Here is a 21,734-nt window from a genome sequence, read left to right on the forward strand (position 1 = left end):
AGGCACATCCTCCCCTTTAAATGCATTTCATGGAGGGGCACCTGGGTGGCTCAGTCGGTTAAGCATCCAACTTCAGCTCAGGTCATGATCTCAAGGTCTGTGAGTTCGAGCCCTGCATCAGGCTCTGTGCTAATGGCTCAGAGCCTGGAGCCTGCTTCAGACTCTGTGTCTCCCTCTCTCTCTGCCCCTCCCCTGCTTGCTCTCTGTCTCTCTCTCTCTGTCTGACTCTCTCTCTCTCAAAAATAGTAAACATTAAAAAAAAATTAAAAATAAATAAATGCATTTCATGGAAAATGAGCCAAGCTCTATCCATAGTAGAAGGGGATCAAAGTCACCAGGGCAACTGCAAGGTATCTGTGAATCGCTCTGTATCAACATTTCCCACAGTAAGTTCCATAAAACACTAGTGCCATAGGAAATAAATAGATTGAAAAGAAAAGAGTCCTGTGGTCAAATAAGTTTGGGAAGCACCAGGTTAAATAAAGTTCACCTCTTTTCTTTACTGCTAGGACTTCCTGTCTTCAGTGTATGGTAAGCACCTTTTCCCAAGCTTATTTGATACAGGAATGCTTTTGGTCCTCAGAACATTTCTCAGGACTAGGAAAAAAAAAAAAAAATAGTAAATAAAAATAAACAGCCCCACATCACTCTATTCATTCATCTCAGAAAACCACAGAGGCCCCAACTAGAAAGCTCCAGAAGTTAAGTCCCTATCACATGAGTAAAGATACAACAGCTCCGCTCAAGAAGTCAAAATGCTCTAGAGGGTGAAGGAGGTCCCATATGAAGCTGAAAAAGACATAACCGAGCCCTTAAAATCTAAAGCATTTGCTGGCACGAACTGTGTCTTCCTCGTCTTTCAAAGCCCTAGCACCTTCCATAATGACCATCTGGCAAATAGTTGCATTCGATATGCTTATGAAGTGAATGGACGAGGAAATAAAAATAGAGGCTCAAGTCACAAAGGGGGTAATCTGTATATGATACATAACAACTTCTAGAACTCTCCTTCAGAAAGTAATTTAGGCTGGAAAACAGGAATCGGTTTCCCGCATCTCAGCTGCCGTCCCATCGTGGGTTAACGATTCATAAGGCAGCCAGGCCTTCCCAGTGTCTCAGCTGCTGGGCCTTCTGACAGGAGGCTGGCTGGCTGGCTGCACTCTGTGTCTGATCTAAGGTGGCTCCTTTCATGTTCTTGTCCCCAGGCAGGGGTCATTACGGAGGCGAAGCTGAAGGACCTGACACCCCCCATGCCCGTGATGTTCATCAAGGCCATTCCTGCAGATAAACAGGACAGCCGCAGCGTCTATCCTTGTCCCGTGTACAAGACTTCCCAGCGGGGACCCACCTATGTGTGGACTTTCAACCTGAAGACCAAGGAGAAGGCATCTAAGTGGGTTCTCGCTGGAGTCGCTTTGCTTCTCCAGATTTAGCCACTGAGAACACAAGGCTGGGCTGGAGGCTGCCCAGAGGGACAAGGGGGGGAGGGGTGACACAGACGCATAGATAAGAAATCGCATGTACTTGGGGCACCTGGCTGGCTCAGTCGGTTAAGCATCTGACTTCAGCTCAGGTCATGATCTCACGGTTGTGAGTTCGAGCCCTGCTGACAGTTCAAAGCCCGGAGCCTGCTTCGGAGTCTGTGTCTCCCTCTCTCTGCTCCTCCCCTGCTCATCCTGTCTCTCTCTCTCTCTCTCTCTCAAAGATAAACAAACAAAAGAAAAAAAAAATCACATGTACTCACAATTCTGTAGAATTATTGTAGGGAACCCGGAGAGATGTGCCTACAATTGCGGCGACAGCTGGACGAATTCAGCTCCAGGAACGAGCGGGGGAAGCATTTCACAACACTGCACCGTTCCTAATAAAGTGATTTATTCTTCGACTGTGGTCTCAGCTTTGTGAGCAGGCAGAGTCATAAATGATCCTGGAGAGACCAAGAGAAACGAACCACAAACACCTGAGCCCTGATGTAGTTACACGGCACGGTACCCAGTGCTCCGCTCCCAGCTACTCCATAGACCAGTGGCTGTCAGCATCGCCCCGGGGTCAGAGGCTGCATTGTGACCAGTTACTCTGGATCAGGGATCGCCAAATTTTTTCTGGAAAGGGCCACTCGGTAAATGGTCTATGCTTTGCAGGGCATTTTTCTCTGCTGCGATGACTCAACCCAGAACATAAATAAATGGGTGTGGCTGGGCTCCAATAAAACCATATTTACAAAAACAGATGATGGGCCACATTTTGCCGATCAGTGATCTAAAGGACAGAGGAAGTATACATAGGACATGTATCCCTTATTAACTCACACATGCATTCAGTAAGTTAAACACCGTGTGCTGAGAACACAACCGTGAATGAGGTTGTTTCCCAGTATCTCTATCATCCTTCAGATTTCAGAGGGACCCATGGAGAAACCCTGTGCCTGCAGCTTTTTAGCCTAAAAGTTTTCTAGATTTTTCTCTAATACATGTTCGCTGGAATCCCAAAGAGCTCCACTGTTTTAAAGAGCTCTTATAGGAAGGTCTGTTTGCTAAGAAGAGTCCAGGAGGGCCCAGTATTCCTTCTGGAATCATTACCGTGCCCCCCCCCCCCCATATCCTTGATGAATTAGGATTTACAACAGGGGCCCTTAAACTTGAGCTGCAATCCGAGTTCCCCTGGAGGGCTGGTTAATCTCTCTCAAAAATAAACATTAAAAAAAAAACCTGAAACATAAAATCCCACCACCCTACAAATCTCTGCTGTACCGAATACAAAATCGAACGCTGGTTCCTCCATGATTTTCCTGCTTTCTGCCCTGTGGTTCCTGCACTTCCTAATGAGGGGCCTTCCCCCTCACCTTCATGCTACAGGGGGGTTAAAAATCCCTCTGGAATCCAAGAAATCCAACTTGAGTTTCAATCTGCCGGTTCGTGCCTACAGATCACTGCCCTCCTCCCTGGTCCTCACCAGCAGCAGTAAACTTGGAGCAGGCAAGAGGAGGACGAAGAAGGAAGGAAGGTGAAACTCCCACACGATGAGAGCAGGACACTGGGGGGGGGGGGGGGTGACTTCGAAGAGGGGACACAAGCGGGCAGGTTAGATGTATGTGTCACACCCCTAGACAGAACGGACATTACATCACTAACTACTAATGACTTCTTCCTAATATCTACTGACAAAATGGGGTAATAAAGGTAATTTTAAAGCACAGAACACTCTGGAAAAGTAAAATTGATAGCCAGGAGAAAGAGGGGCAGGTTGAGGCAGGTGAGCAAGCGGGAGATGAGCTCAGAAGAGACAAAGAATGCCCAGCGCTAACCCAGCTCTCACACTGGGGCACCAGGTTAGCGATTTCCTGTCGCTCTTCCGCTGGTCAGTCTGTACGGGATGGTCAGGTGCTCAACTACCGTTCAGGGTTGTTCCATGAGAAAATGCACCTTGAGTTACGCTTAGAACACAGGCGACACTTCAGACACAAAGAAAGATACGGGGTAACTCTAAGAAGTTTATTTAGAACGAGAGACACTTGAGGTTAATTTTGCACCCGTGTGGCAAGGAACACACGTGAGCTCACTGGCCCTCTCTGCTGCCCTTCCTGTGACAGAAGGCCTGCTCCCGAACCCCCCTCCTAAACCGCTGATCCCAGGCCCTTCCCCTGAGCCGCCATGAGCTGCCATGCAGCCAATCCAGTTGAGCTCTCCCCAGACGGCACTTGTAGAACAGGACCTCCAACTGAACCTTTCTCCCCGAGGGATCCACCGCAAGAGACGAGCTGACCACTCTTTCTCCCGACGCAGAGGCAAGAAATGAAACCCACACGAAACCCAACCCAGAGGCCAACGTGTCCTCCAAGTCCAAAGCCGTGCCCTGGTGACTCTCCTCTCGAATCCATAAAATAACAGAGAGAACAGGGCTGGCCTTTAAGAGATGCGATGTCTCCAGATGGAAGGAAGTATTTTTAAATGGCCCAGAGACAGAAATGGGCTCAGGGAGCTTGGCTACTGAAAGGGCTTCTTTCCTAAGTGGGATCTTTGATGTTTATCAAGGCTCGAGCTCCAGCTGAAACTTTTCCCGCAGCGGGGACACTTGTACGGTTTCTCTCCTGTGTGCACTCTCTGATGCCTGTTAAAGTTTGACCTCTGAATAAAACTCTTCTCGCAGATGGGACATTTGTAGGGCTTCTCTCCCGTGTGGATCTTCTCGTGGTGACGCAGTCCCGAGAAGTCGCTGAAGCCTTTGCCACAGTGGCCACATTTACAGGGCTTCTCCCCCGTGTGGATTCTCTGGTGCTTCACAAAGTCTGAACTCCGCAGAAAGGCTTTTTTGCAGGTGGGGCACTGGAAGTACGTCTCTCCAGTGTGAGTTCTCTGGTGAAAAACAAGCTGAGAATTCCTGTAAAAGCTTTTCCCACACTCCCTGCAGGTGGGGAGTTTTTGGGCCATGGGGGCCCTCGGCTGCCCCTTCGGGGAGGCGTCTCTCTTCTCCTCCAGCCACAGCAGGGACAGTTCTTCTGGATGAGGACTGGCCACGTGCTGTTTCCCAGAATTCCTCTCTTGAGGAGAGAGCTGGCCCACCGGCCCCTCACCCTGCAGGTCTCCCGGGGCCTCGGGGCGACTGTCCACTTCTCCAAAGCATCTCGGTGCATCCTCACCGAAGAGGCCGCTCAAGGAGCCCTGGGAAGGCGCCTCCCCTGAGGCGTGGCAGGAGACGTCGGAAGGCTCCTGGCCCCTGCAATTTTCCAAATTCAGGTTCTCTTTGTCATTCTCTTGCCTGTCTCCTGGAAGAAGAAAGAAGATTTGAAATCGTTCCATCAATGCTGTGCCCTGTTTTCTAACGCCTACGTCAAGAAAAAGGTCCTTGGAAAACATGAATTCTCTATCTCTTCTCTATCAAGAAGGCGTCAGTGAGTGAGGAAGGAAGACACCATCCGGCCTGGGCAACCGGACACTCACTGCACTCGTGCTGGGGTCCGGGCTCAGTGTCCAGCTCCAGAGCCGAGAACGTCACAGGGCAGACGGAGCGCACAGAGGGCTCTGCTGACCGCCGCTGCCCCCCATAAACGAGCAGCGTGCATTTCTTAAGGCCCAGGAAAAACAAGTGTATTATGTAAGGGCGTTACTTTGCAAAACGATTTGTTTTTATCTGATTACATCTAAAGCACTAAAAGCAATTTGGAGAGAAAAACATAAGGAAGAAAAGCAAATCGACCTCAATCACACCATCCAGAGGTAGCAACCATGATTATGTATTTCCTTCTGGTCTTTGTTTAATCTTTACCTGTATGTATGTATGTATGTATGTATGTGTGCTTTTTTGGGGGGTGGGGTGGGGAGGACTCACGGTTTGTGAGTTCGAGCCCCGTGTCGGGCTCTGTGCTGACAGCTTGGAGCCTGGAGCCTGTTCCGGATTCTGTCTCCCTTTCTCTCTGCCCCACCCCTGCTCACACTCTGTCTCTGTCTCTCTCAAAAATAAACATTAAAAAAAAAAATTAAAAAATTTTTCTTTTGCTCATACCTTAAGTTTTTGGTTGCTACCACTAAATGATACGTATAGTAAAGATTTTTATTCTGGTGGTAGAATATGTTTTCCAACTTTTATACGTTATTTCTGAAGACCTAAGGAAGCTATTCACCTTTCTCTTTCCTGCATCAGTGCCTTCAAATTATCTGCTAGAGCCCCAGGAATCTGCTAAAGAGTTAGATCTGACTTAATTCACAAAGTCTTAGGACACACCCCTCTCAGATGACAAAGGCACTTTCTCTGGTCTTTAAAGTGACAAAGGTACTTTCTCTTGTCTTTAAAGGAGCCATTATGAATATCATTTGAAAGCTGAATAATGATCTACTGTAGAGACGTCACCATGAACACATAATAGCAAACACATGATTTACTGAAGGATTTTCCTACTCTGGACACCAAAGCTATTTGTTGTGGGTTTGCTACTATAAATAACGCTGTGCTTTTTCTTCATACATCTTTGCCCACATTTCTGACCATTTTGGGTTCCCTGCAGGGTTACTACCATGTCAGCAGGCGCGAACATTGATACTGAGGCTCCTGACACTGGCTGGCGAATCGATCTCCAGGACTGTGCCACCCCCCAGTATGACCAGCCGGGCTAAGCAAATGACAGTGTTCGGGCCTTAAGTACTGAGTATTTCTAAAATATTGGCCTTCTCTGAGGGGCGCCTGGGTGGCTCAGTTGGTTAAGCATCTGACTTTGGCGCAGGTCATGATCCCATGGTTCATGGGTTCGAGCCCCGTGTCAGGCTCTGTGCTGACAGCTCGGAGCCTGAAGCCTGCTTCGGATTCTGTCTCCCTCTCTCTCTGCCCTTCCCCTGCTCACTGTCTGTCCGTCTCTCAGAAATAAATGTTTAAAAAAAAAAATTTTTTTTTTTTAACTATTGGCCTTTGAAACCAGTGAAAACATGGTTTCTCACTGTTATAAATTTTAACACCTTTGTTATTAAAGGATGAATTTTTTCACATTTAAGACCTACATTTCGTAAAGACTGCTGCCCATTCTTTCATTGAGAAAGTCATTTTTTTTTTTTTCTTATTATCCTGCATTAACTCTCACCATGTTAAGAAAAATAATCATTGAGGGGTGCCTGGGTGGCTCAGTCTATTGAGCGTCTGACTTCAGCTCGGATCACAATCTCGCAGTTTGTGAGCTGGAGCCCCGCATAGGACTCTCTACTGTCAGCATGGAGCCCGACTCAGATCCTCTGTCCCCTGACTCTCTCTGCCCCTCCCCTACTTGTGCTCTCTCTCAAAAATATACAGAAAGAAAGAAAGAAAGAAAGAAAGAAAGAAAGAAAGAAAGAAAGAAAGAAAGAAAGAAAGAAAGAAAAGAAAGAAAGGGAAAGAAAGAAAGAGGAAAAAAAGAAAAAAAGGAAGAAAAAGAGAAAGAAAGGAAAGAAAGATAATCATTTATCTGTCATTTTCATGAACAATGTTTTTCACCGATACCTGAATTTTGTTTGTGGCCATTTACGTATATGTGTAAGTTGTGGGGGTTTTCTTAATTTTAAGTATACTCAAGTCTATTTTTTTTTTCTAACGTTTATTTATTTTTGAGAGAGAGCACAAGTACAACCGGGGCAGAGAGAGAGGGAGGCACAGAATCGGAAGCAGGCTCCGGGCTCCGAGCTGTCACAGCACAGAGCCCGACGCGGGCTTGAACCCATGAACCGTGAGATCATGACCCGAGGTGAAGTCGGACACTCAACCGACTGAGCCACGCAGGCGCCCCAGTGTACTCAAGTCTATTCATCTTTTCCCTAATGGTTTTCCTCCGTGGCTTTTATACTGATAAAACCTTCCCCGCCCAGACAGTGAGTCAAACAGTCACCCGTTTCCTTCCGTATTATTATGTTCCTATTTTATCTTTTTCATCTATTTCCAACTTATTTTGGTGTATGACCTTCATCACATTTAAACCGATGCCTCTTCCCAAAGAATGCTGTTCACGGAAGAACACCTCATCCACAGACCCTTGTGGCCTCTTCCTCTGTCTCACATCAAATTCTTGCCCAGGGGCGCCTGGGTGGCTCAGTCGGTTGAGTGTCCGACTTCGGCTCAGGTCATGATCTCGCGGTCTGTGAGTTCGAGCCCCGTGTCGGGCTCTGTGCTGACAGCTCGGAGCCTGGAGCCTGCTTCCGATTCTGTGTCTCCCTCTCTCTCTGCCCCTCCCCCGCTCATGCTCTGTCTCTGTCAAAAATAAACATTAAAAAAAAATTTTTTTTTAAATTCTTGCCTGATGAGCCTCTCTTCCAAGGCTCCCTTTTCTGTTCTGCTGGCCTGTGTGTCTACTTCTATATCCATATCCCATCATTTTATTCATTTTACCTTTCTAAAATGACAGACTTTTTTTTTTTTTAAATAGGCTCCATGCCCCACACGGGGCTCGAACTCATGACCCTGAGATCAGGTTGCGTGTTTGACCAACTGGGCCAGCCAGACTAAAACAACAGACTCGTAATGTTCACAGATCTAATGTCGATGAACAATTCTTCTTTCAAGACTCTTTAGTAACTTTGCAGTATTCTTACAGATAACTACTTAAGAATCCTTTTCCCAAACAATTTTTTTTTAAACCCCTTGGGGTTTTGATCAGAGATGAGGACGTGGCTTTTTGAGGTGTATTCCCCTGCTGGCCTGCTTTAACCACGCGCTATTCTTCCGTATGGTCAAACACACAGCATGCATGCTCTCTTGAGACTGCCCATTGGTGTGAGCCCAGATCTGACAAACTGGCTGCTTTTGGGTCTTTGAGTCCTTTCTGATCCTGTTAATTGTTTCCACACTAGACCAGGGCTCGCCCCTGCACAGCTGGGCTCCTGCATCGACTTTCCATGGGGTTCCCCCTGCTCCCAGCATGCCCTTTCAGTCTGCCCTGCCCATGGCCACTTCCCTGGTCTCTCTCCCCACATTTCCTCTCTGTCAAGAGCAGACATTGCCAAGTCTTAGCCCTACGAGGGCCAGCTGGCTGTGTAGACTCCCCATAGTCTCATTCAAGGTAAGAACTAATGCAACCATGTCACCAGGCGGAATGAAGGAGGAAAAAAAAAAAAAAAAAAGAATGAGTGGAGATAGGTGAACCATGTATCACAAATAAAATCCCACTACAAGGACGCATATGGGAAATCCCTTGTACCTTCCACTCAACTTTGCTGTGAATCTGAAAGTGCTCTAAAAAATATCTATTAAGGGGCGCCTGGGTGGCTCAGTCGGTTAAGTGGCCGACTTCGGCTCAGGTCATGATCTCGCGGTCTGTGAGTTTGAGCCCTGCATCGGGCTCTGTGCTGACAGCTCAGAGCCTGAAGCCTGTTTCAATTCTGTGTCTCCCTCTCTCTGACCCTCCCCCGTTCATGCTCTATCTCTCTCTGTCTCAAAAATAAATAATAAAACATTTCAAAAAATTAAAAAAAAAGAAATATGTTTATATTGGGGCGCCTGGGTGGCTCAGTCAGTTAAGCATCCAACTTCGGATCAGGTCATGAGTCACAGTTTGTGGGTTCGAGCCCCACACCGGGCTCTGTACTGACAGCTCGGAGCCTGGAGCCTGTTTCTGAGTCTGTGTCTCCCTCTCTCTCTGCCCCTCCCCAACTTGTGCTGTGTGTGTCTCTCTCTCTCTCTCTCTCTCAAAAATAAACAAACATTAACAAGGATTTTTAAATTAAAAAAAAGAAGTATGTTTATATTGAAATATGGAACATACACACATACTTAGAGCAAAAATTTCCTAAAATATTACCCACCCTGATATTTTCTGATATTCTCCATTCAATCTTTTTTTTAAATGCTGGATACAACCCACAACATGATTTCACACTACACTGATTGGTCAGGAAATGCAGTGTGAGAAACCCTGCTCCAAAGGGATCCTTGTGAGAACAGTATTAGGATAAACATATTGGTTAAAATTAAAATCGTACATTTCACATGAAGCTTGCTGTCTCTTAGTGTGTTAGTTAGCAAAGGGAAATAGTTGGATCCCACTGGAAAGGATCACTTTCCATACACTTCTCATCCCTGGTCCTTTTCTTCCTCCACAGTTCTGGGATCTTCTGTACATGGCGAAGTGTATGTTGGGGGGGGGGCCGGGGGTGCGGGTACGTGCGGACGCGAGGCGTTACATCCGCAACGCTTTAAACAGAGTGCAGGAAACAAAGGGTGATGGCTGCATGACCACAGAAGAAGTTCACATATTTCCCCGCCTCCTGTCTTAGAATACATGATTTACAGGAAGTGTTTGTTGTTGCTGCCGTTTTGGAGAAGTCAGGTGCCTAGAGATTAGTTAAATGTGTTTTTCTGTCAGTTTGTCTTATTCAGTCTTCACTTCACTGCAACAATTACGAAAACCAAAAGAGTCAGCAAGAGTGATTGGCTACTGCTGTTCCATAACCTTTCTAGAAAGGAATTCTACTGTCTGTGTTGGTATCAGTCTGTACTAACCTTAACTTGCTCTGAGGAAGCAAGCAGTCACGGCAGACAAGCCCGAAGGCAGCGGGTCCGATGTGTGGTCTCTGTTCCACGATTATGTATGTACGTTCCAACAGCCCGTGCACCAGAGACGAGGAGACCCAACCTCGGGACTCACACTGGACTGACCAGATCGTGGCTAGTTACAGACAACGTCACAGACCTCAGGTCCTTGTACCCCCCCCCAGTTTAATGACAGGAGGTCAGGAGGGGCTCGGCCCCAGTGAACGACCACTCACCTAGGCAGGTGGGCCTGGGGATCTTCTCACTAAGGTGAGGGTGCCGCCCGGCAGGCTCTTCCCCATACTCCGTTGAACCAGTCGGATCAGGCTTGGAACTGGAAATGCCTGGTATACAGAGGGACGACATGAAGCCCAGGTGAATGGGGAGAACTAGGGACCAGTCTGGGTCTGCCAAAGGCACAACCTGAGTGTGAAGAGGAAATAGGAAGGATCTGGGGACCACTTAAAAAACCTTCTCTTAGAAGGCTACTGGGAGCTTCTCAGACACCAGTACTCATGACATGACCAGGGTGTATGGTGAGGGTCACAAGGTGACCGGAAGGGCCTGCCTGCACACCAAGGCTCGCGTTTGGGCCAGCCACTGCTTCTTGGCACAGTGGGGCTTAGTGGCACAGAGCAGGGACTCAGACACACCGAGTTCCATCGTTAACTCAGCACTTACGAGGAACGTGACAGGAGCTGACGCTCACTCTCGTCATCCTTCACACAGGAACACCATCCCCGACCTCATACATTTAAGGAGTAACCACGCATAATGCAGCCGTGACAGTTCCGGGCACACAGACCCTGCTATCCCCAGTTCCCAGCCATGTCCCCGGTGCCCCCTTCCCCCGAAGAACTTCCATGGAAGCAGCTCTCTCTAACGGACACAGAAAATGTTTAACGTCTGCTCCCACCGGACTGGCCCACACCCTCACCTCCGGAGACCATCTTCCCGTAGGTCTCCAGCATGAGATCCCAGTACTGCTCCTTCTGGACGGACTCCAGGTGCCTCCACGTCTCCTAGAAAACATGCGATGACATGACTCCAACGCAGGTTTCTGAACCCAGCCTTCCCTCCCCTGTAGGAAAGTGGAGGAAAACAGGCCTATGCCCTCGCCGCCTGGCCATCAGATGATCTAAGGAATCACAGGAGGTAGTTCAAGGGAAGAGGCCAAGGGGAAAACGACAGTCTCCACGTCAGTATTTCTTGCCCTGGTTAGAATACATCTAGATTTTAAGTGCTGGCTTTTTAGTTGCACATACTTAAGAGTCAAGAACACAGAGAGAAGGCAAAAGCTTCTTCTACCCTGTCCTTTTTTCTTTCTTTCTTTTTTTAAATATTTATTTTGAGAGAGAGAGAGAGAACACACAGGAGAAGCAGAGGGAGAGGGAGAGAGAGAATCCCAAACAGACTCTACACTGTCAGCGTGGAGCCCGATGAGGGGCTTGATCTCACCAATTATGAGATCACGACCTGAGCTGAGATCACGAGTTGGATGCTGGGGGAGCCTGGGTGGCTGAGTCAGTTAAGAAACTGACTTCAGCTCAGGTCATGGTCTTACAGTTCGTGAGTTCGAGCCCCGCATCGGGCTCTCTGCTGTCAGTGTGGAGGCCACTTTGGATCCTCTGTCTCCCTCTCTTTGTCCCTCTGCTGTTCACTCTCTCTGTCAAAAATAAAGATTAAAAAAAAGTTGGATGCTTCACCCACTGAGCCCTCAAGCACCCCTTATTTTTTTAACTCAATGCTTATAAGAGGTCTTTGAACAGTCGGAATCTGATACTCCCAATATTTCATTAAAATCTGGAAATTCATGGGGCACCTTGGGGGCTCAGTCGGTTAAGCATCTGAGTTTGGCTCAGGTCACGATCTCGCGTTTCGTGGGTTCGAGCCCCGCGTCGGGCTCTGTGCTGACAGCTCGGGGCCTGGAGCCTGCCTCGGATTCTGTGTCTCTTTCTCTCTGCCCCATCCCTGTTCTCACTCTGTCCCTCTCTCTTTCTCTCTCAAAAATAAACATTAAAATTTTTTTTTTAAACTCTGGAAATTCAAGAGGGAAAAGGAATTAAAAGGGAATTTGTTAGAAAACCACACGCGAGTCAGCAAAAAGGTGGGAAGCGCCCACAAGGAAGTCGGATGCATCCTAGTCTCTCTGAAACAGATCAGTGGATTCAGACCAGAGACAGAGGGCTGGCTCCGTGCACACATGGAGCCTCCCCGACAGCTCTGAGTTTACAGCCTAACGTTAGACCGGTTTTCCTCCCACTCAGTGGAAAATCGATGGGTTCTCTGGAGCAAGGTGTGCCTCAATTATCCCCCAAAACATGCCCTTCTTCTCCTGTGAAACTGGAGGCTAGAGCCTCAAACCTGGGAACGCTGCCCAGCTGGAGTCCACGTCTGTGGATTCAAATCCCCATCTCCCCGCCGAGGAGCGGAGCGCTGGAGACCCAGTCTGGACGCCGGAGTGATCAACAGCACAGTCCCGGCTGTAAACTCTACCTGTGTGACTCAACCGGGCCGGGTTTTTGAGTCCCAGCCCTGCCACTTCTACCTGCGTGACCCTCAGCAAGAGACACCACCTTTCTGAGCCCCCGTTCTCACTTGGTGGTGGGGTAACGCTCACACCCTGATTGACAGAAATAACGCAGGCATCGCCTGTCTTCGCAGCACGCTCTAGTTTTCAGTCCTGACATTCACCGGCACGCAAACAGGTGTTTGGCTAAGAGCTGCCCCCGTTAGCACGTGAGCTCCAGTGTGTACTTTGTCAGGCCCCGAGACGATGCCCAGGACAGAGCAGACTCTCGGTGCATGCTGTCTGGGGGAAATAAAGCCCTCGGCAAATAACTCCTCGGAAATCACGCCTGTAGTAGTGTTATTTTATGTGCGGCCTACGGGACACCCGGTCTCCCACGCTCACCAGGGTTTGCAGAGAAAATGAAGGGATTCTGTACTCTTTCAGGAACCCCGAAGTTGATAACCACCCACTATTATGAATAGCCAGGCTACAGGGAGCAAACATGAGGAGGGCGAATAAGAAAATGAGATGTTCTCAGGGCACGAGGCATGCTCAGGGAAGCCATTCTCAGTCCTAGGTCAAGTCTGCCTAACAGCATATCAAAGGGAAGCAGAAAGGTCTGAAACAGCATGATTTACCCAAAAGTCTGCAATTAGCAGATACTAAGCAAAAATTTTAAAAAGAAAACACGGGGTTGGATTTTTTTTTTAGGATAAAAATGCAAAAAGTGACTTAAATGTATTTCACGATATACTTAAGCATTAACTATAACCACATTTTTTATTTTAATTTTAATTTAAAATTTTCTACTTCGGGGGCGCCTGGGTGGCTCAGTCAGTTGAGCGTCCAACTCCTGATTTCGGCTCGGTCAGGATCTCACGGTTCGCGAGATCGAGCCCCACATCGGACTCCATGCTGACAGAGCGGAGCCTGCTTGGGGTTCTCTTTCTCTCCCTCTCTCTATGCCCGTCCCCCGTGCGCTCTCTCTCTCTCAAAATAAATAAATAACCTTTAAAAGATAAAATAAAATGTTCAGTTTTGAAAGGAGCTCGTAGAACTGAGTTTATTGTCTTAATCTGTGAATGAAGCTACCTTCACAACCTCCGGAGAAGAACAGGTTTGAGCAAACACTGCTGAATAGGGGACCCCTCAGGCTTCACGTTCAGGAGACACAGACCCTTGCTTGGGCGCTGGCGGAGGGAAGGGCACAGCAGTCACTGCTCTGGAAGGACAGAACGATGGAATCTGATGCAAAACTACCCTTGATTTTGTGTGGAGACAGCGCCACCTTGTGGGTTTGTGAGACGCTGCCACAGCTGACCCGCACACAGGTCCCCCTGCACTGTGTTCCTCTCCCGAAATCTGAGGACGCAGGAATGTGAGTAAAAGCATCCCCGAGTCTGCGTGAGGCTCTAACTCACTCCTGGTTTCTAACGATGAAACTGCGTGGGGATGCTACCTCATTATTCTGGCATTATTCACGAGGCTCCTAACCTATAAAGGAGATTCGAGGGAGTGATTACATCTATTGCAAGATCCCCTGCACGTAACAAAGCATCCACTAAATATCAAGCCCCGTCTGGAAGTGCACATGGCCCTTGTTATGGTTGGGAGCAGGGATGCTGGAACCGGTTAAGAATGACTTTTGTTTGTCTGGATCGAGGGGCTGTTGATCAGTTATCTGCTAAATACAGGGAAATGCACACAGACACAGGCATGGCTCATGCCAGTGAACATGTTTTTTAGCCATTTGATTCGAGCTATCCAGAACAAGTCACGGTCAATGTTGCTACGTAATGTTTCGTTAATGCTTAATTCTACCAGCTAAAAGATGTTCATAAATTGTCCAGACCTCTCATAGGAACACTCTGTACTTACTACAGAAGCAACAGTAATCCTCACGTCTGCTTGAAATATTTCACAGAATACCCAAATCTTTTGCACTACAAAACCTCCTAACAATTTGGTTTCTAGGTACCTTGAAAGTGGGAAGACAGGTACTCCTGAGTCACTAAAAAGGTCTGTCCCTCTCCTGCCCTCTCCCATCCCTCTCCCAGGGTGAACTGTGAAGTTCGTATTCTGGTTTCTACATCCCTGAGCCTGGAAATCTGAAGCTCCCGCCGGGCTTGGGCAGCACATCACCACCACCTACTGGCTTCCCTGCCCTTACCTTCTCTAGAGAACCGCAGAGTTCCCTGAAGGTTTGAAACAACGCTTCGATCAAGGAGTATGGGTTCCAGAAAAACTTTATTTTTTAAATAATTTTGTAGTGTTTTAATTTTTTTAAATCTTTATTTAAAATTTGAGAGAGAGAGAGACAGACAGTGTGATTAGGGGAGGGGCAGTTAGAGATGGGGACAGAATCCAAAGCAGGCTCCAGGCTCCGAGCTGTCAGCACAGAGGGCTCCAGGCACAGCACCCGTGAAACCGAGAGATCATGACCTGAGCCGAAGTCAGACACTTAACCGACTGAGCCACCAAGCTGCCCCCAGAAAAACTTTATTTTTATCAAATGCAACTTTTCAGAGTTGTTAACTACATACTCAAAATAAACCTGTTCCCCAAGTTGTTTCGGACAGAGTAACAGAGACCAGATTTACTTTCCCTCCTGAAACAACTGGAAAAGGAGACAAAATATAGGAAACAACGGTTTGGGGACACCGCCTGGCAGGCGGAGCAGAGCAGAGCTCCCTGAGAGAGAGGAGACGAATCAGGTGAGCCCTGCACTGGCCGAACGCACCACCTGGAGACAACAGCCCGGAAGCACAGGCAGGGGGGCCAGGCTGAGTCAGGCGGCCCCCTCCCCCTAGAGTTGGCGGAAGTTGCTCAGAGTCTGGGAAGGCGAAGGCAGCCAGAGTCAGCAGGGCAGCAGACCAGAGTGGGGAGCTGAACGGAGAGAAGGCTCCGGAGATCTCCAGGGGGTCCCCCTCGGGTCTGGGAAGGAGCCTCCAGGAGAAGCGGAGCAAACAGAGCTGGCGGTAGGTACTTCCTTCCAGCCAGAGTGGAAAACCTCATACATCAAGCAGCATCAGGTACGATACACAGAAGGGTCTTGCCTCAGTGGTGGGAGAAATGAGCCCAGACTAAAGACTTCTCTGGTGCCATAAAACTACGTCCAAGCAGTGACTGATCACATCCCAGAGCAAAGCTCTAGAACATTTACAGGGGGGCGGGCACCTGGGTGCTTCAGTTGGTTAAGCATCCAACTCTTGACTCGGCTCAGGTCATGATCTCACGGTTCGTGGGTTCGAGCCCCGAGTCAAGCTCCACGCTGATGGTACAGAGCCTGTTTGGGATTCTGTCTCCCTCTGCCCCTCTTCTCTGCTCATGCACTCTCTCTCTTCCAAAATAAATAAACGGGGCGCCTGGGTGACTCAGTCAGTTAAGTGTCCAACTCTTGATTTGGCTCAGGTCACGATCTTACAGTTCATGAGTTCGAGGCCCAAGTCTGGATCTGTGCTGATGGCGTGGAGCCTGCTTGGGACTCTCTCTCCCCCTCTCTCTGCCCCTCCCTCACTCGGGCACATGCTTGCTCTCTCTTGCTCTCAAAAATCAATCAATAAATATTTTAAAAAATAAAAAGGGGTGCCTGGATGGTTCAGTTGGTTGAGGGTCCAACTTTGACCCAGGTCATGATCTCACAGTTTGTGGGTTTGAGCCCGCATCAGGCTCTGTGTTGACAGCTTACAGCCTGGAGCCTGCTTCAGATTCTGTGTCTCCCTTTCGCTCTGCCCCTTCCCTGCTCACACTCTGTCTGTCTCTCTCAAAAATAAACATTAAAAAATTTTTTAGTAAAAATAAAATAAACAAACAAAAAAAAAAAAGAACTTTTATAGGAATGCCAAAATACTCGGCATCCAACAAAGTAAAATTCACGTCTGACATCCTATCAAAGGTTGCTGGGCATGGTAAGTAGCAGGAAAACACCTCACAATGAGATCAATCGATCCATCAAAACTAACTCAGAAATGACACAGGTGATAGATTAGCAGACAAGGACATTAAAATAGACATTATAGGGGCGCCTAGGTGGCTCAGTCGGTTGAGCCTCTGACTTTGGCTCAGGTCATGATCTCACAGTTCGTGGGTTCGAGCCCCGCGTCGGGCTCTGTGCTGACAGCCTGGAGCCTGCTTCAGATTCTGTGACCCCCTCTCTCTCTGCCCCTCCCCTACTCACACTCTGTCTCTGTCTCTCTCAAAAATAAATAAAACGTTAAAAAAAATTTTTAAACAGACATTATAGCCATATTCCGTACAGTCAAGAAAATGTAGGAACAACAGAACATGTTAAGTACAGACGTGAAAAACATAATGAAGCCCCAATTCAAACTTCTAGAGATGAAAAAGACATTTGAGATGAAAAATACACTGGATGGGACTAACAGAGGATCAGACAAAGCAGAAGAGATCAGTGAACTTGAAGACACATGAACAGGGAGTATCCAAAATGAAACAGAGATTTTTTTTTTTTTTTTTTTATAGAGACAGAAAGCATCAGTAAAGCTCTGGGACAACCTGGAGAGCTGTAATGAATGTACACACGTTATCCTCACACAGAGTCCATGTGGGGGTTATTCTCAAAATCCACAAAGAAGCGGAGAAGGAAGGGAGACAGAAGATGGTGGAAGAGATAGTGGTCAAGATTTTCCAAATTTGATGAAAACTATAAACCCACAGATCCAAGAACCCCACACGAAGAAAATGAGTCCTAGGCCATCCATGGTAGTCAAACCGTTGAAAACCACTGAGAAAATATCAAAAGGAGCAAGAAAAATATTACATGCAGAAGAACAAAGTTAAGAGTACAGATGACATGACTCCATTTCACACCCAATTCTAGAAAATGCAAGCTAATGTATGGTGACAGAAAGCAGCTCGGTGGTAGCCTTGGGATCTCAGCACTGGGGGCGGTGGGGGGCAGGCGGGAGGGGTCACAAAGGGGCAAAAGGAAACCTTGGGCGTAACAGGTATGTTTATCAACCTGATTGTGAACATGGTTTCACACGTGTGTATACGTGTCAAGAAACTTACCAAACCGTATGCTTGAAATATGTGCGGTTTACTGTTTGTCCACTACACCTCCCTAAAGCTGGGGGAGGTCGCCTGGCCCACATGACCCGTAACCATTCGAACTCTCAAACGGACTCCCGTGGGGGAGGCCGAGACCAGGAAATAGAGTCTTTTCTCCGCACGACCCCAAGAGCAGGAGCAGGACAAAGAGGGAAGCTTCACAGCCACCTCCTCCAGGAAGAATGGATCCAGATTCTGTTATCAAGGTGATGATCACCCAGCCTTCTGCCTCAAGAGAAATCCTGGGACTCGGGCTTCATTCCACGTGCGTGTTGCTGCCCTCGCCAGCTGTCCTCTCTACTTCTGACAGCACGTCCCCTTTCCACACTCCCGCTGGAGCCCCGGCAGGGGTAAGTCAAGCAGGGAAGCCGGCTCACCTGAGGTGCTGCTTGGAGCACGGAGGCCGTGAAGTCCTGGTCTCCGACGAGCCTTTCGTCCAGGGCGGCAGCGGCCAGCGCTGAAGCGAGGAACAGAAAGTTGGAAGGCTCTAGGTGTCGTGGCAAACCACTCCCCAGAGGGCACCGATGCAATCGGTACACGTCAGAAGTGATGCCCGTCCCTCCCTCGCCAACCAGCTCCAGCTCGCTCCAACAGTTTCCTCCTCCTCCCTCAGAACCAAAATTCACGTGGTCTGGCCCAGCCATAGAGGAGATTCACGGACCAGAGCTCCCCCTCAGAGGGATTCAGTTAAGTCCACTCCGTTTCCAGACTTTCCAGAGATACCCTGATCTGAGCAGCATATCATTTTCCACTCGGTCGTAGGCCCACTAACCACGGCCCCCAGATTTCCCCGAGAACTCGCCACATGCCACCGCGAGGAAGCGCCCCTCACCTAATTCTTGCTCCATGTCAGACTCCTCTTTCACAGCACGGCTCGGCGGCTCCCCAGGCCTGGAGGGGGAGGCCCGAGGTCCCAGCTCCTGAGACGCCATTTCAAGATGGCGCCCCGCTCCCCCCACGCGGCAGCTTGCGGAGTCCGTCTTCTCCGATAAGATTTCTTGTCCCAGAACTTGGATGCTGATCTAGAGACCACACACAATTAGTTACTGGAGGATCCAGAATGAGGGGTTCTGAAAGAAACACAGCTAACGCTCCATAACAGACCACAGGGCCGTCCTCGGGGACGTGGAACAGGGAAAGAGGCACACTAGCTTTTCCGTCTAGACCAGCAGGAAGCTGTGAGGAAAACGACCTGAGGGGAGGCCGAAAGCCCACGCCTGAATCAGGCGTGGGAGGTCTTCAAGGCACGCCATGGAGGGGCGCCTGGGTGGCTCTGTCGGTTAGGCGTCCGACTGCGGCTCAGGTCATGATCTCGCAGTCTGTGAGTTCAGCCCCGCGTCGGGCTCTGTGCTGATGCCTCGGAGCCCGGAGCCTGCTTCGGATTCTGTGTCTCCCTGTTTCTCTGCTCCTCCCCTGCTTGCACTCTGTCTCTCTCTCTCTCTCTCTCTCTCAAAAATAAATAAACATTAAAAAAAATTAAGAAAAAATAAAGGGAAAGTTCATCGACAATGTGTTTCTACTGGATAGTCTCCACCAGTGAAAAACTCAGGTATCCTTTGTACAACTTCCCGGACACTTGAGTCTAAAGATGGACAGAGACAAGAGGCTTTGGCCTCTGTTTGTAATGGTCAGAGTCCCAGGGAGCCTTAGAATTAGGGGAGACACGGGGACACGCTGGGGCGATATAATAAGAAACATGGATTTCGTCTCTGTCCCAGGTTCCTGGCACAGAGTTGCTAAAACCCTTGGAATTGCCCTAAAGGAAGGGAGTGACAGAGCAATTCTGTTATTCATGCTGAGCCCCTTTCCATCACGCCTGAGTTGAGGCTAAGCAGGGGACGCTTGGTGGGCCCCCAGAGAGCTTCAGGACGGAGGCTGGTCATCAGAGGTGCCCACCGGGTGATCAGAGGATTGACCTCACAGCCCCAACCCTCAACCTCTGAGGAAGGGAGAGGGGCCGGAGATTTTCGGTCACCAATGGCCAATGACTAATCTCTCATGCCTAAGTAACGAAGCCTCCATCAAGCTCCCCAAATGATGGGGTCTGGGGAGCCTCTAAGCTGGTGAACACACAGAAGAACCGGGCGCACGGCATGCCGGGAGAGGCCACGGAAGCCCCACGCCATCCCCATGGCCTCCTGCTGCTGCTCCTGAATCACGCTCCTTATCATAAACCATCAAGTGTAAGTCGTGCTTTCACGAGTTCCATGAGTCATTCCCTGTCCAACCCGGGGAGGGCGTTGTGGGAACCAGCAAATGTACAGCCAGTCGGTCTTAAGGACAGTTGGCCTGTGTGACCTGTGACTGCTGTCCAAAATAAGAGCATTCTCATCAGACTGACCCTTATCCCCCTGGGTCTGCCAACCCCAGAATGTTAGTGTCGGGTCTGAACTGACTTGTAAGACACCGGGCTGGTATCAGAAAGTTGGAGGATAGGGGTGCCTGGGTGGCTCAGTCGGTTAAGCATCCGACTTCGGCTCAGGCCATGATCTCACAGCTCGTGGGTTCCAGCCCTGCGTCGGGCTCTGTGCTGACAGATCAGAGCCTGGAACCTGCTTCGGACTCTGTGTCTCCCTTTCTCTCTGCCCCTCCCCTGCTCACACTCTGTCTCTCTGTCTCTCTCTCTCTCAAAAATAAATAAAACATTAAAGAAAAGAAAAGAGAAGAAAAGAAAAGAAAGTTGGAGAACTGGTCGTTAGTGTGGAAAAGCACACATGCTGAGAGTCAGAAAAAAAGACGAGACGCCTCGTGAGACCCCAAGGGAGCCCTGTGCCTCGCTGGCGGATTACCCCCTGCTTACCCACCGCCACAGTCTCTGGGGGTCTCCCTTCAAGCTCTCCACGAGGGTCACCGCCTCCTCGCCGCTGCCCGGACACTGGGTCCGCACCCACGTCTGGATCTCCCCGGGCAGGATGGTCAGGAACTGCTCCAGCATGAGGATCTCCAGGATCTGCTCCTTCGTGTGAACCTCTGGCTGCAGCCACTGGAAGCAGAGCTTCCGAAGCTGTCGCAGGGTCTCGTGGGGCCCAGACGTCACCTGGTAACGAAACTGCCTGAAGAGCTGGCGGGCGGTCTCGGGGTTAGAGAGCTCCCCTCGAGGGGCAGCGTCCGGTCCGCAGAACGGGGAGTCCTCGGCCTTCGCCAGCCGCGGCAGCAGGGCCAGGGCCTGCCCCAGGTCGACAGGCATCATCTGGCTCGGCGGGTCCCTTTGGGTGAAGGGTTTCCCGGATGGGGCTGTCTCGGGGAGTGGGGGGACCAAGTCTTCACCGAGGCTCTCACAGGGACACTAGAGAGGGAGAGAGAGCCGGTGCTGGACAGAGAAGGACACAGTATCAGTGAGAACGAATTCACAGGCCCTACCTGAGAAGCAACGGCTCCACTACTCTCCTCTGAGAGATTACAAACCTGAAGCCGCCAAGCAAGTCGCTTAATACGGTATCTAAACTGGCATCTTCACCCAGACCGTCTTACGACATTCTCTCTTGGGCTTCAAAGGGCCAGACCCAGTAGAAGGATGAAACGCATCACGTGAAGCATTTTCACCCCGGTTTTCCACGTGAACGGCTCTTCCACACGACACTGGCTTAACTGCACCCGCGAGCGTGCAGACGAAACGGTGAAGCTGAACAAAGACGTCATCGACACCCTAGAAGGGGTGATGCTGAAACGACCTGATGCTTCCATAAGGAATAAGGGGTGAAAGAGGACAAATTAATTCTTCCCCAACAGGTGCAACGAAATTTCCAGGTGACCTCTTCTGAGGGCAGTGTGGAAAATGAGACTGTGTGGGAATCGATGAAAAACCTGTCCCAAATGAAATGTTCAACTCCGGGGTTAGAGAAGGCTTAGGACCAACAGTGACTACCCCCAAACACATTCCTCTGGCCTTGAACTAAGTGAGCACTATTTTATGGCAACCGGCCTAAAAATCTGGAAGACAGTGGCTAAGCTGGTGGAAAAAGGAAAGTTAAATGACAAAGGTAGTATTTAGAAATGCTTAAAGGATCAGTTTATTTAACTATTTCTAGTTAACTGTCTTGCATAGGATCCTAATATTGGATTATTGGGCCAATCCTTAAATGTTATAAAAGCGTTGCAGGCCATCATTCCTCCAAAACACTAATTGGAACCATAAAAGCAAACAGACACACCCAATCAGTTAATCTGTCTGGCTTAA

General features: G+C 49.1%; 2 protein-coding genes across 3 annotated transcripts in view; one reads left to right on the plus strand and one right to left on the minus strand.

The window, feature by feature from the left end:
* The window catches only part of DNAH9 (dynein axonemal heavy chain 9), a 332,476-nt gene extending 330,884 nt beyond the window's left edge, over positions 1-1,592 (plus strand). The window contains exon 69 of the mRNA XM_042967844.1: positions 1,206-1,592. Coding sequence (XP_042823778.1) covers positions 1,206-1,433 — 228 coding nt within the window. The 3' untranslated portion in view covers positions 1,434-1,592. The remainder of the gene's footprint in view (positions 1-1,205) is intronic.
* A 1,924-nt stretch (positions 1,593-3,516) lies between these two features.
* Positions 3,517-21,734, minus strand: part of ZNF18 (zinc finger protein 18) — a 28,433-nt gene continuing 10,215 nt past the window's right edge. For both annotated transcript variants that reach the window (XM_042967845.1, XM_042967846.1), the window contains exons 2-8: positions 20,963-21,234; positions 20,358-20,867; positions 18,390-18,579; positions 17,935-18,014; positions 10,913-10,997; positions 10,212-10,319; positions 3,517-4,762 (exon numbers count right to left, since the gene is read on the minus strand). In XM_042967845.1, the coding sequence (XP_042823779.1) occupies positions 3,984-4,762; positions 10,212-10,319; positions 10,913-10,997; positions 17,935-18,014; positions 18,390-18,579; positions 20,358-20,747 (1,632 nt within the window). In that variant the 5' untranslated portion in view covers positions 20,748-20,867; positions 20,963-21,234 and the 3' untranslated portion in view covers positions 3,517-3,983. The remainder of the gene's footprint in view (positions 4,763-10,211; positions 10,320-10,912; positions 10,998-17,934; positions 18,015-18,389; positions 18,580-20,357; positions 20,868-20,962; positions 21,235-21,734) is intronic.

This window comes from Panthera tigris, chromosome E1 (genome assembly GCF_018350195.1).
Source record: "Panthera tigris isolate Pti1 chromosome E1, P.tigris_Pti1_mat1.1, whole genome shotgun sequence".
In the NCBI taxonomy this organism is placed as follows: Eukaryota; Metazoa; Chordata; class Mammalia; order Carnivora; family Felidae; genus Panthera; species Panthera tigris.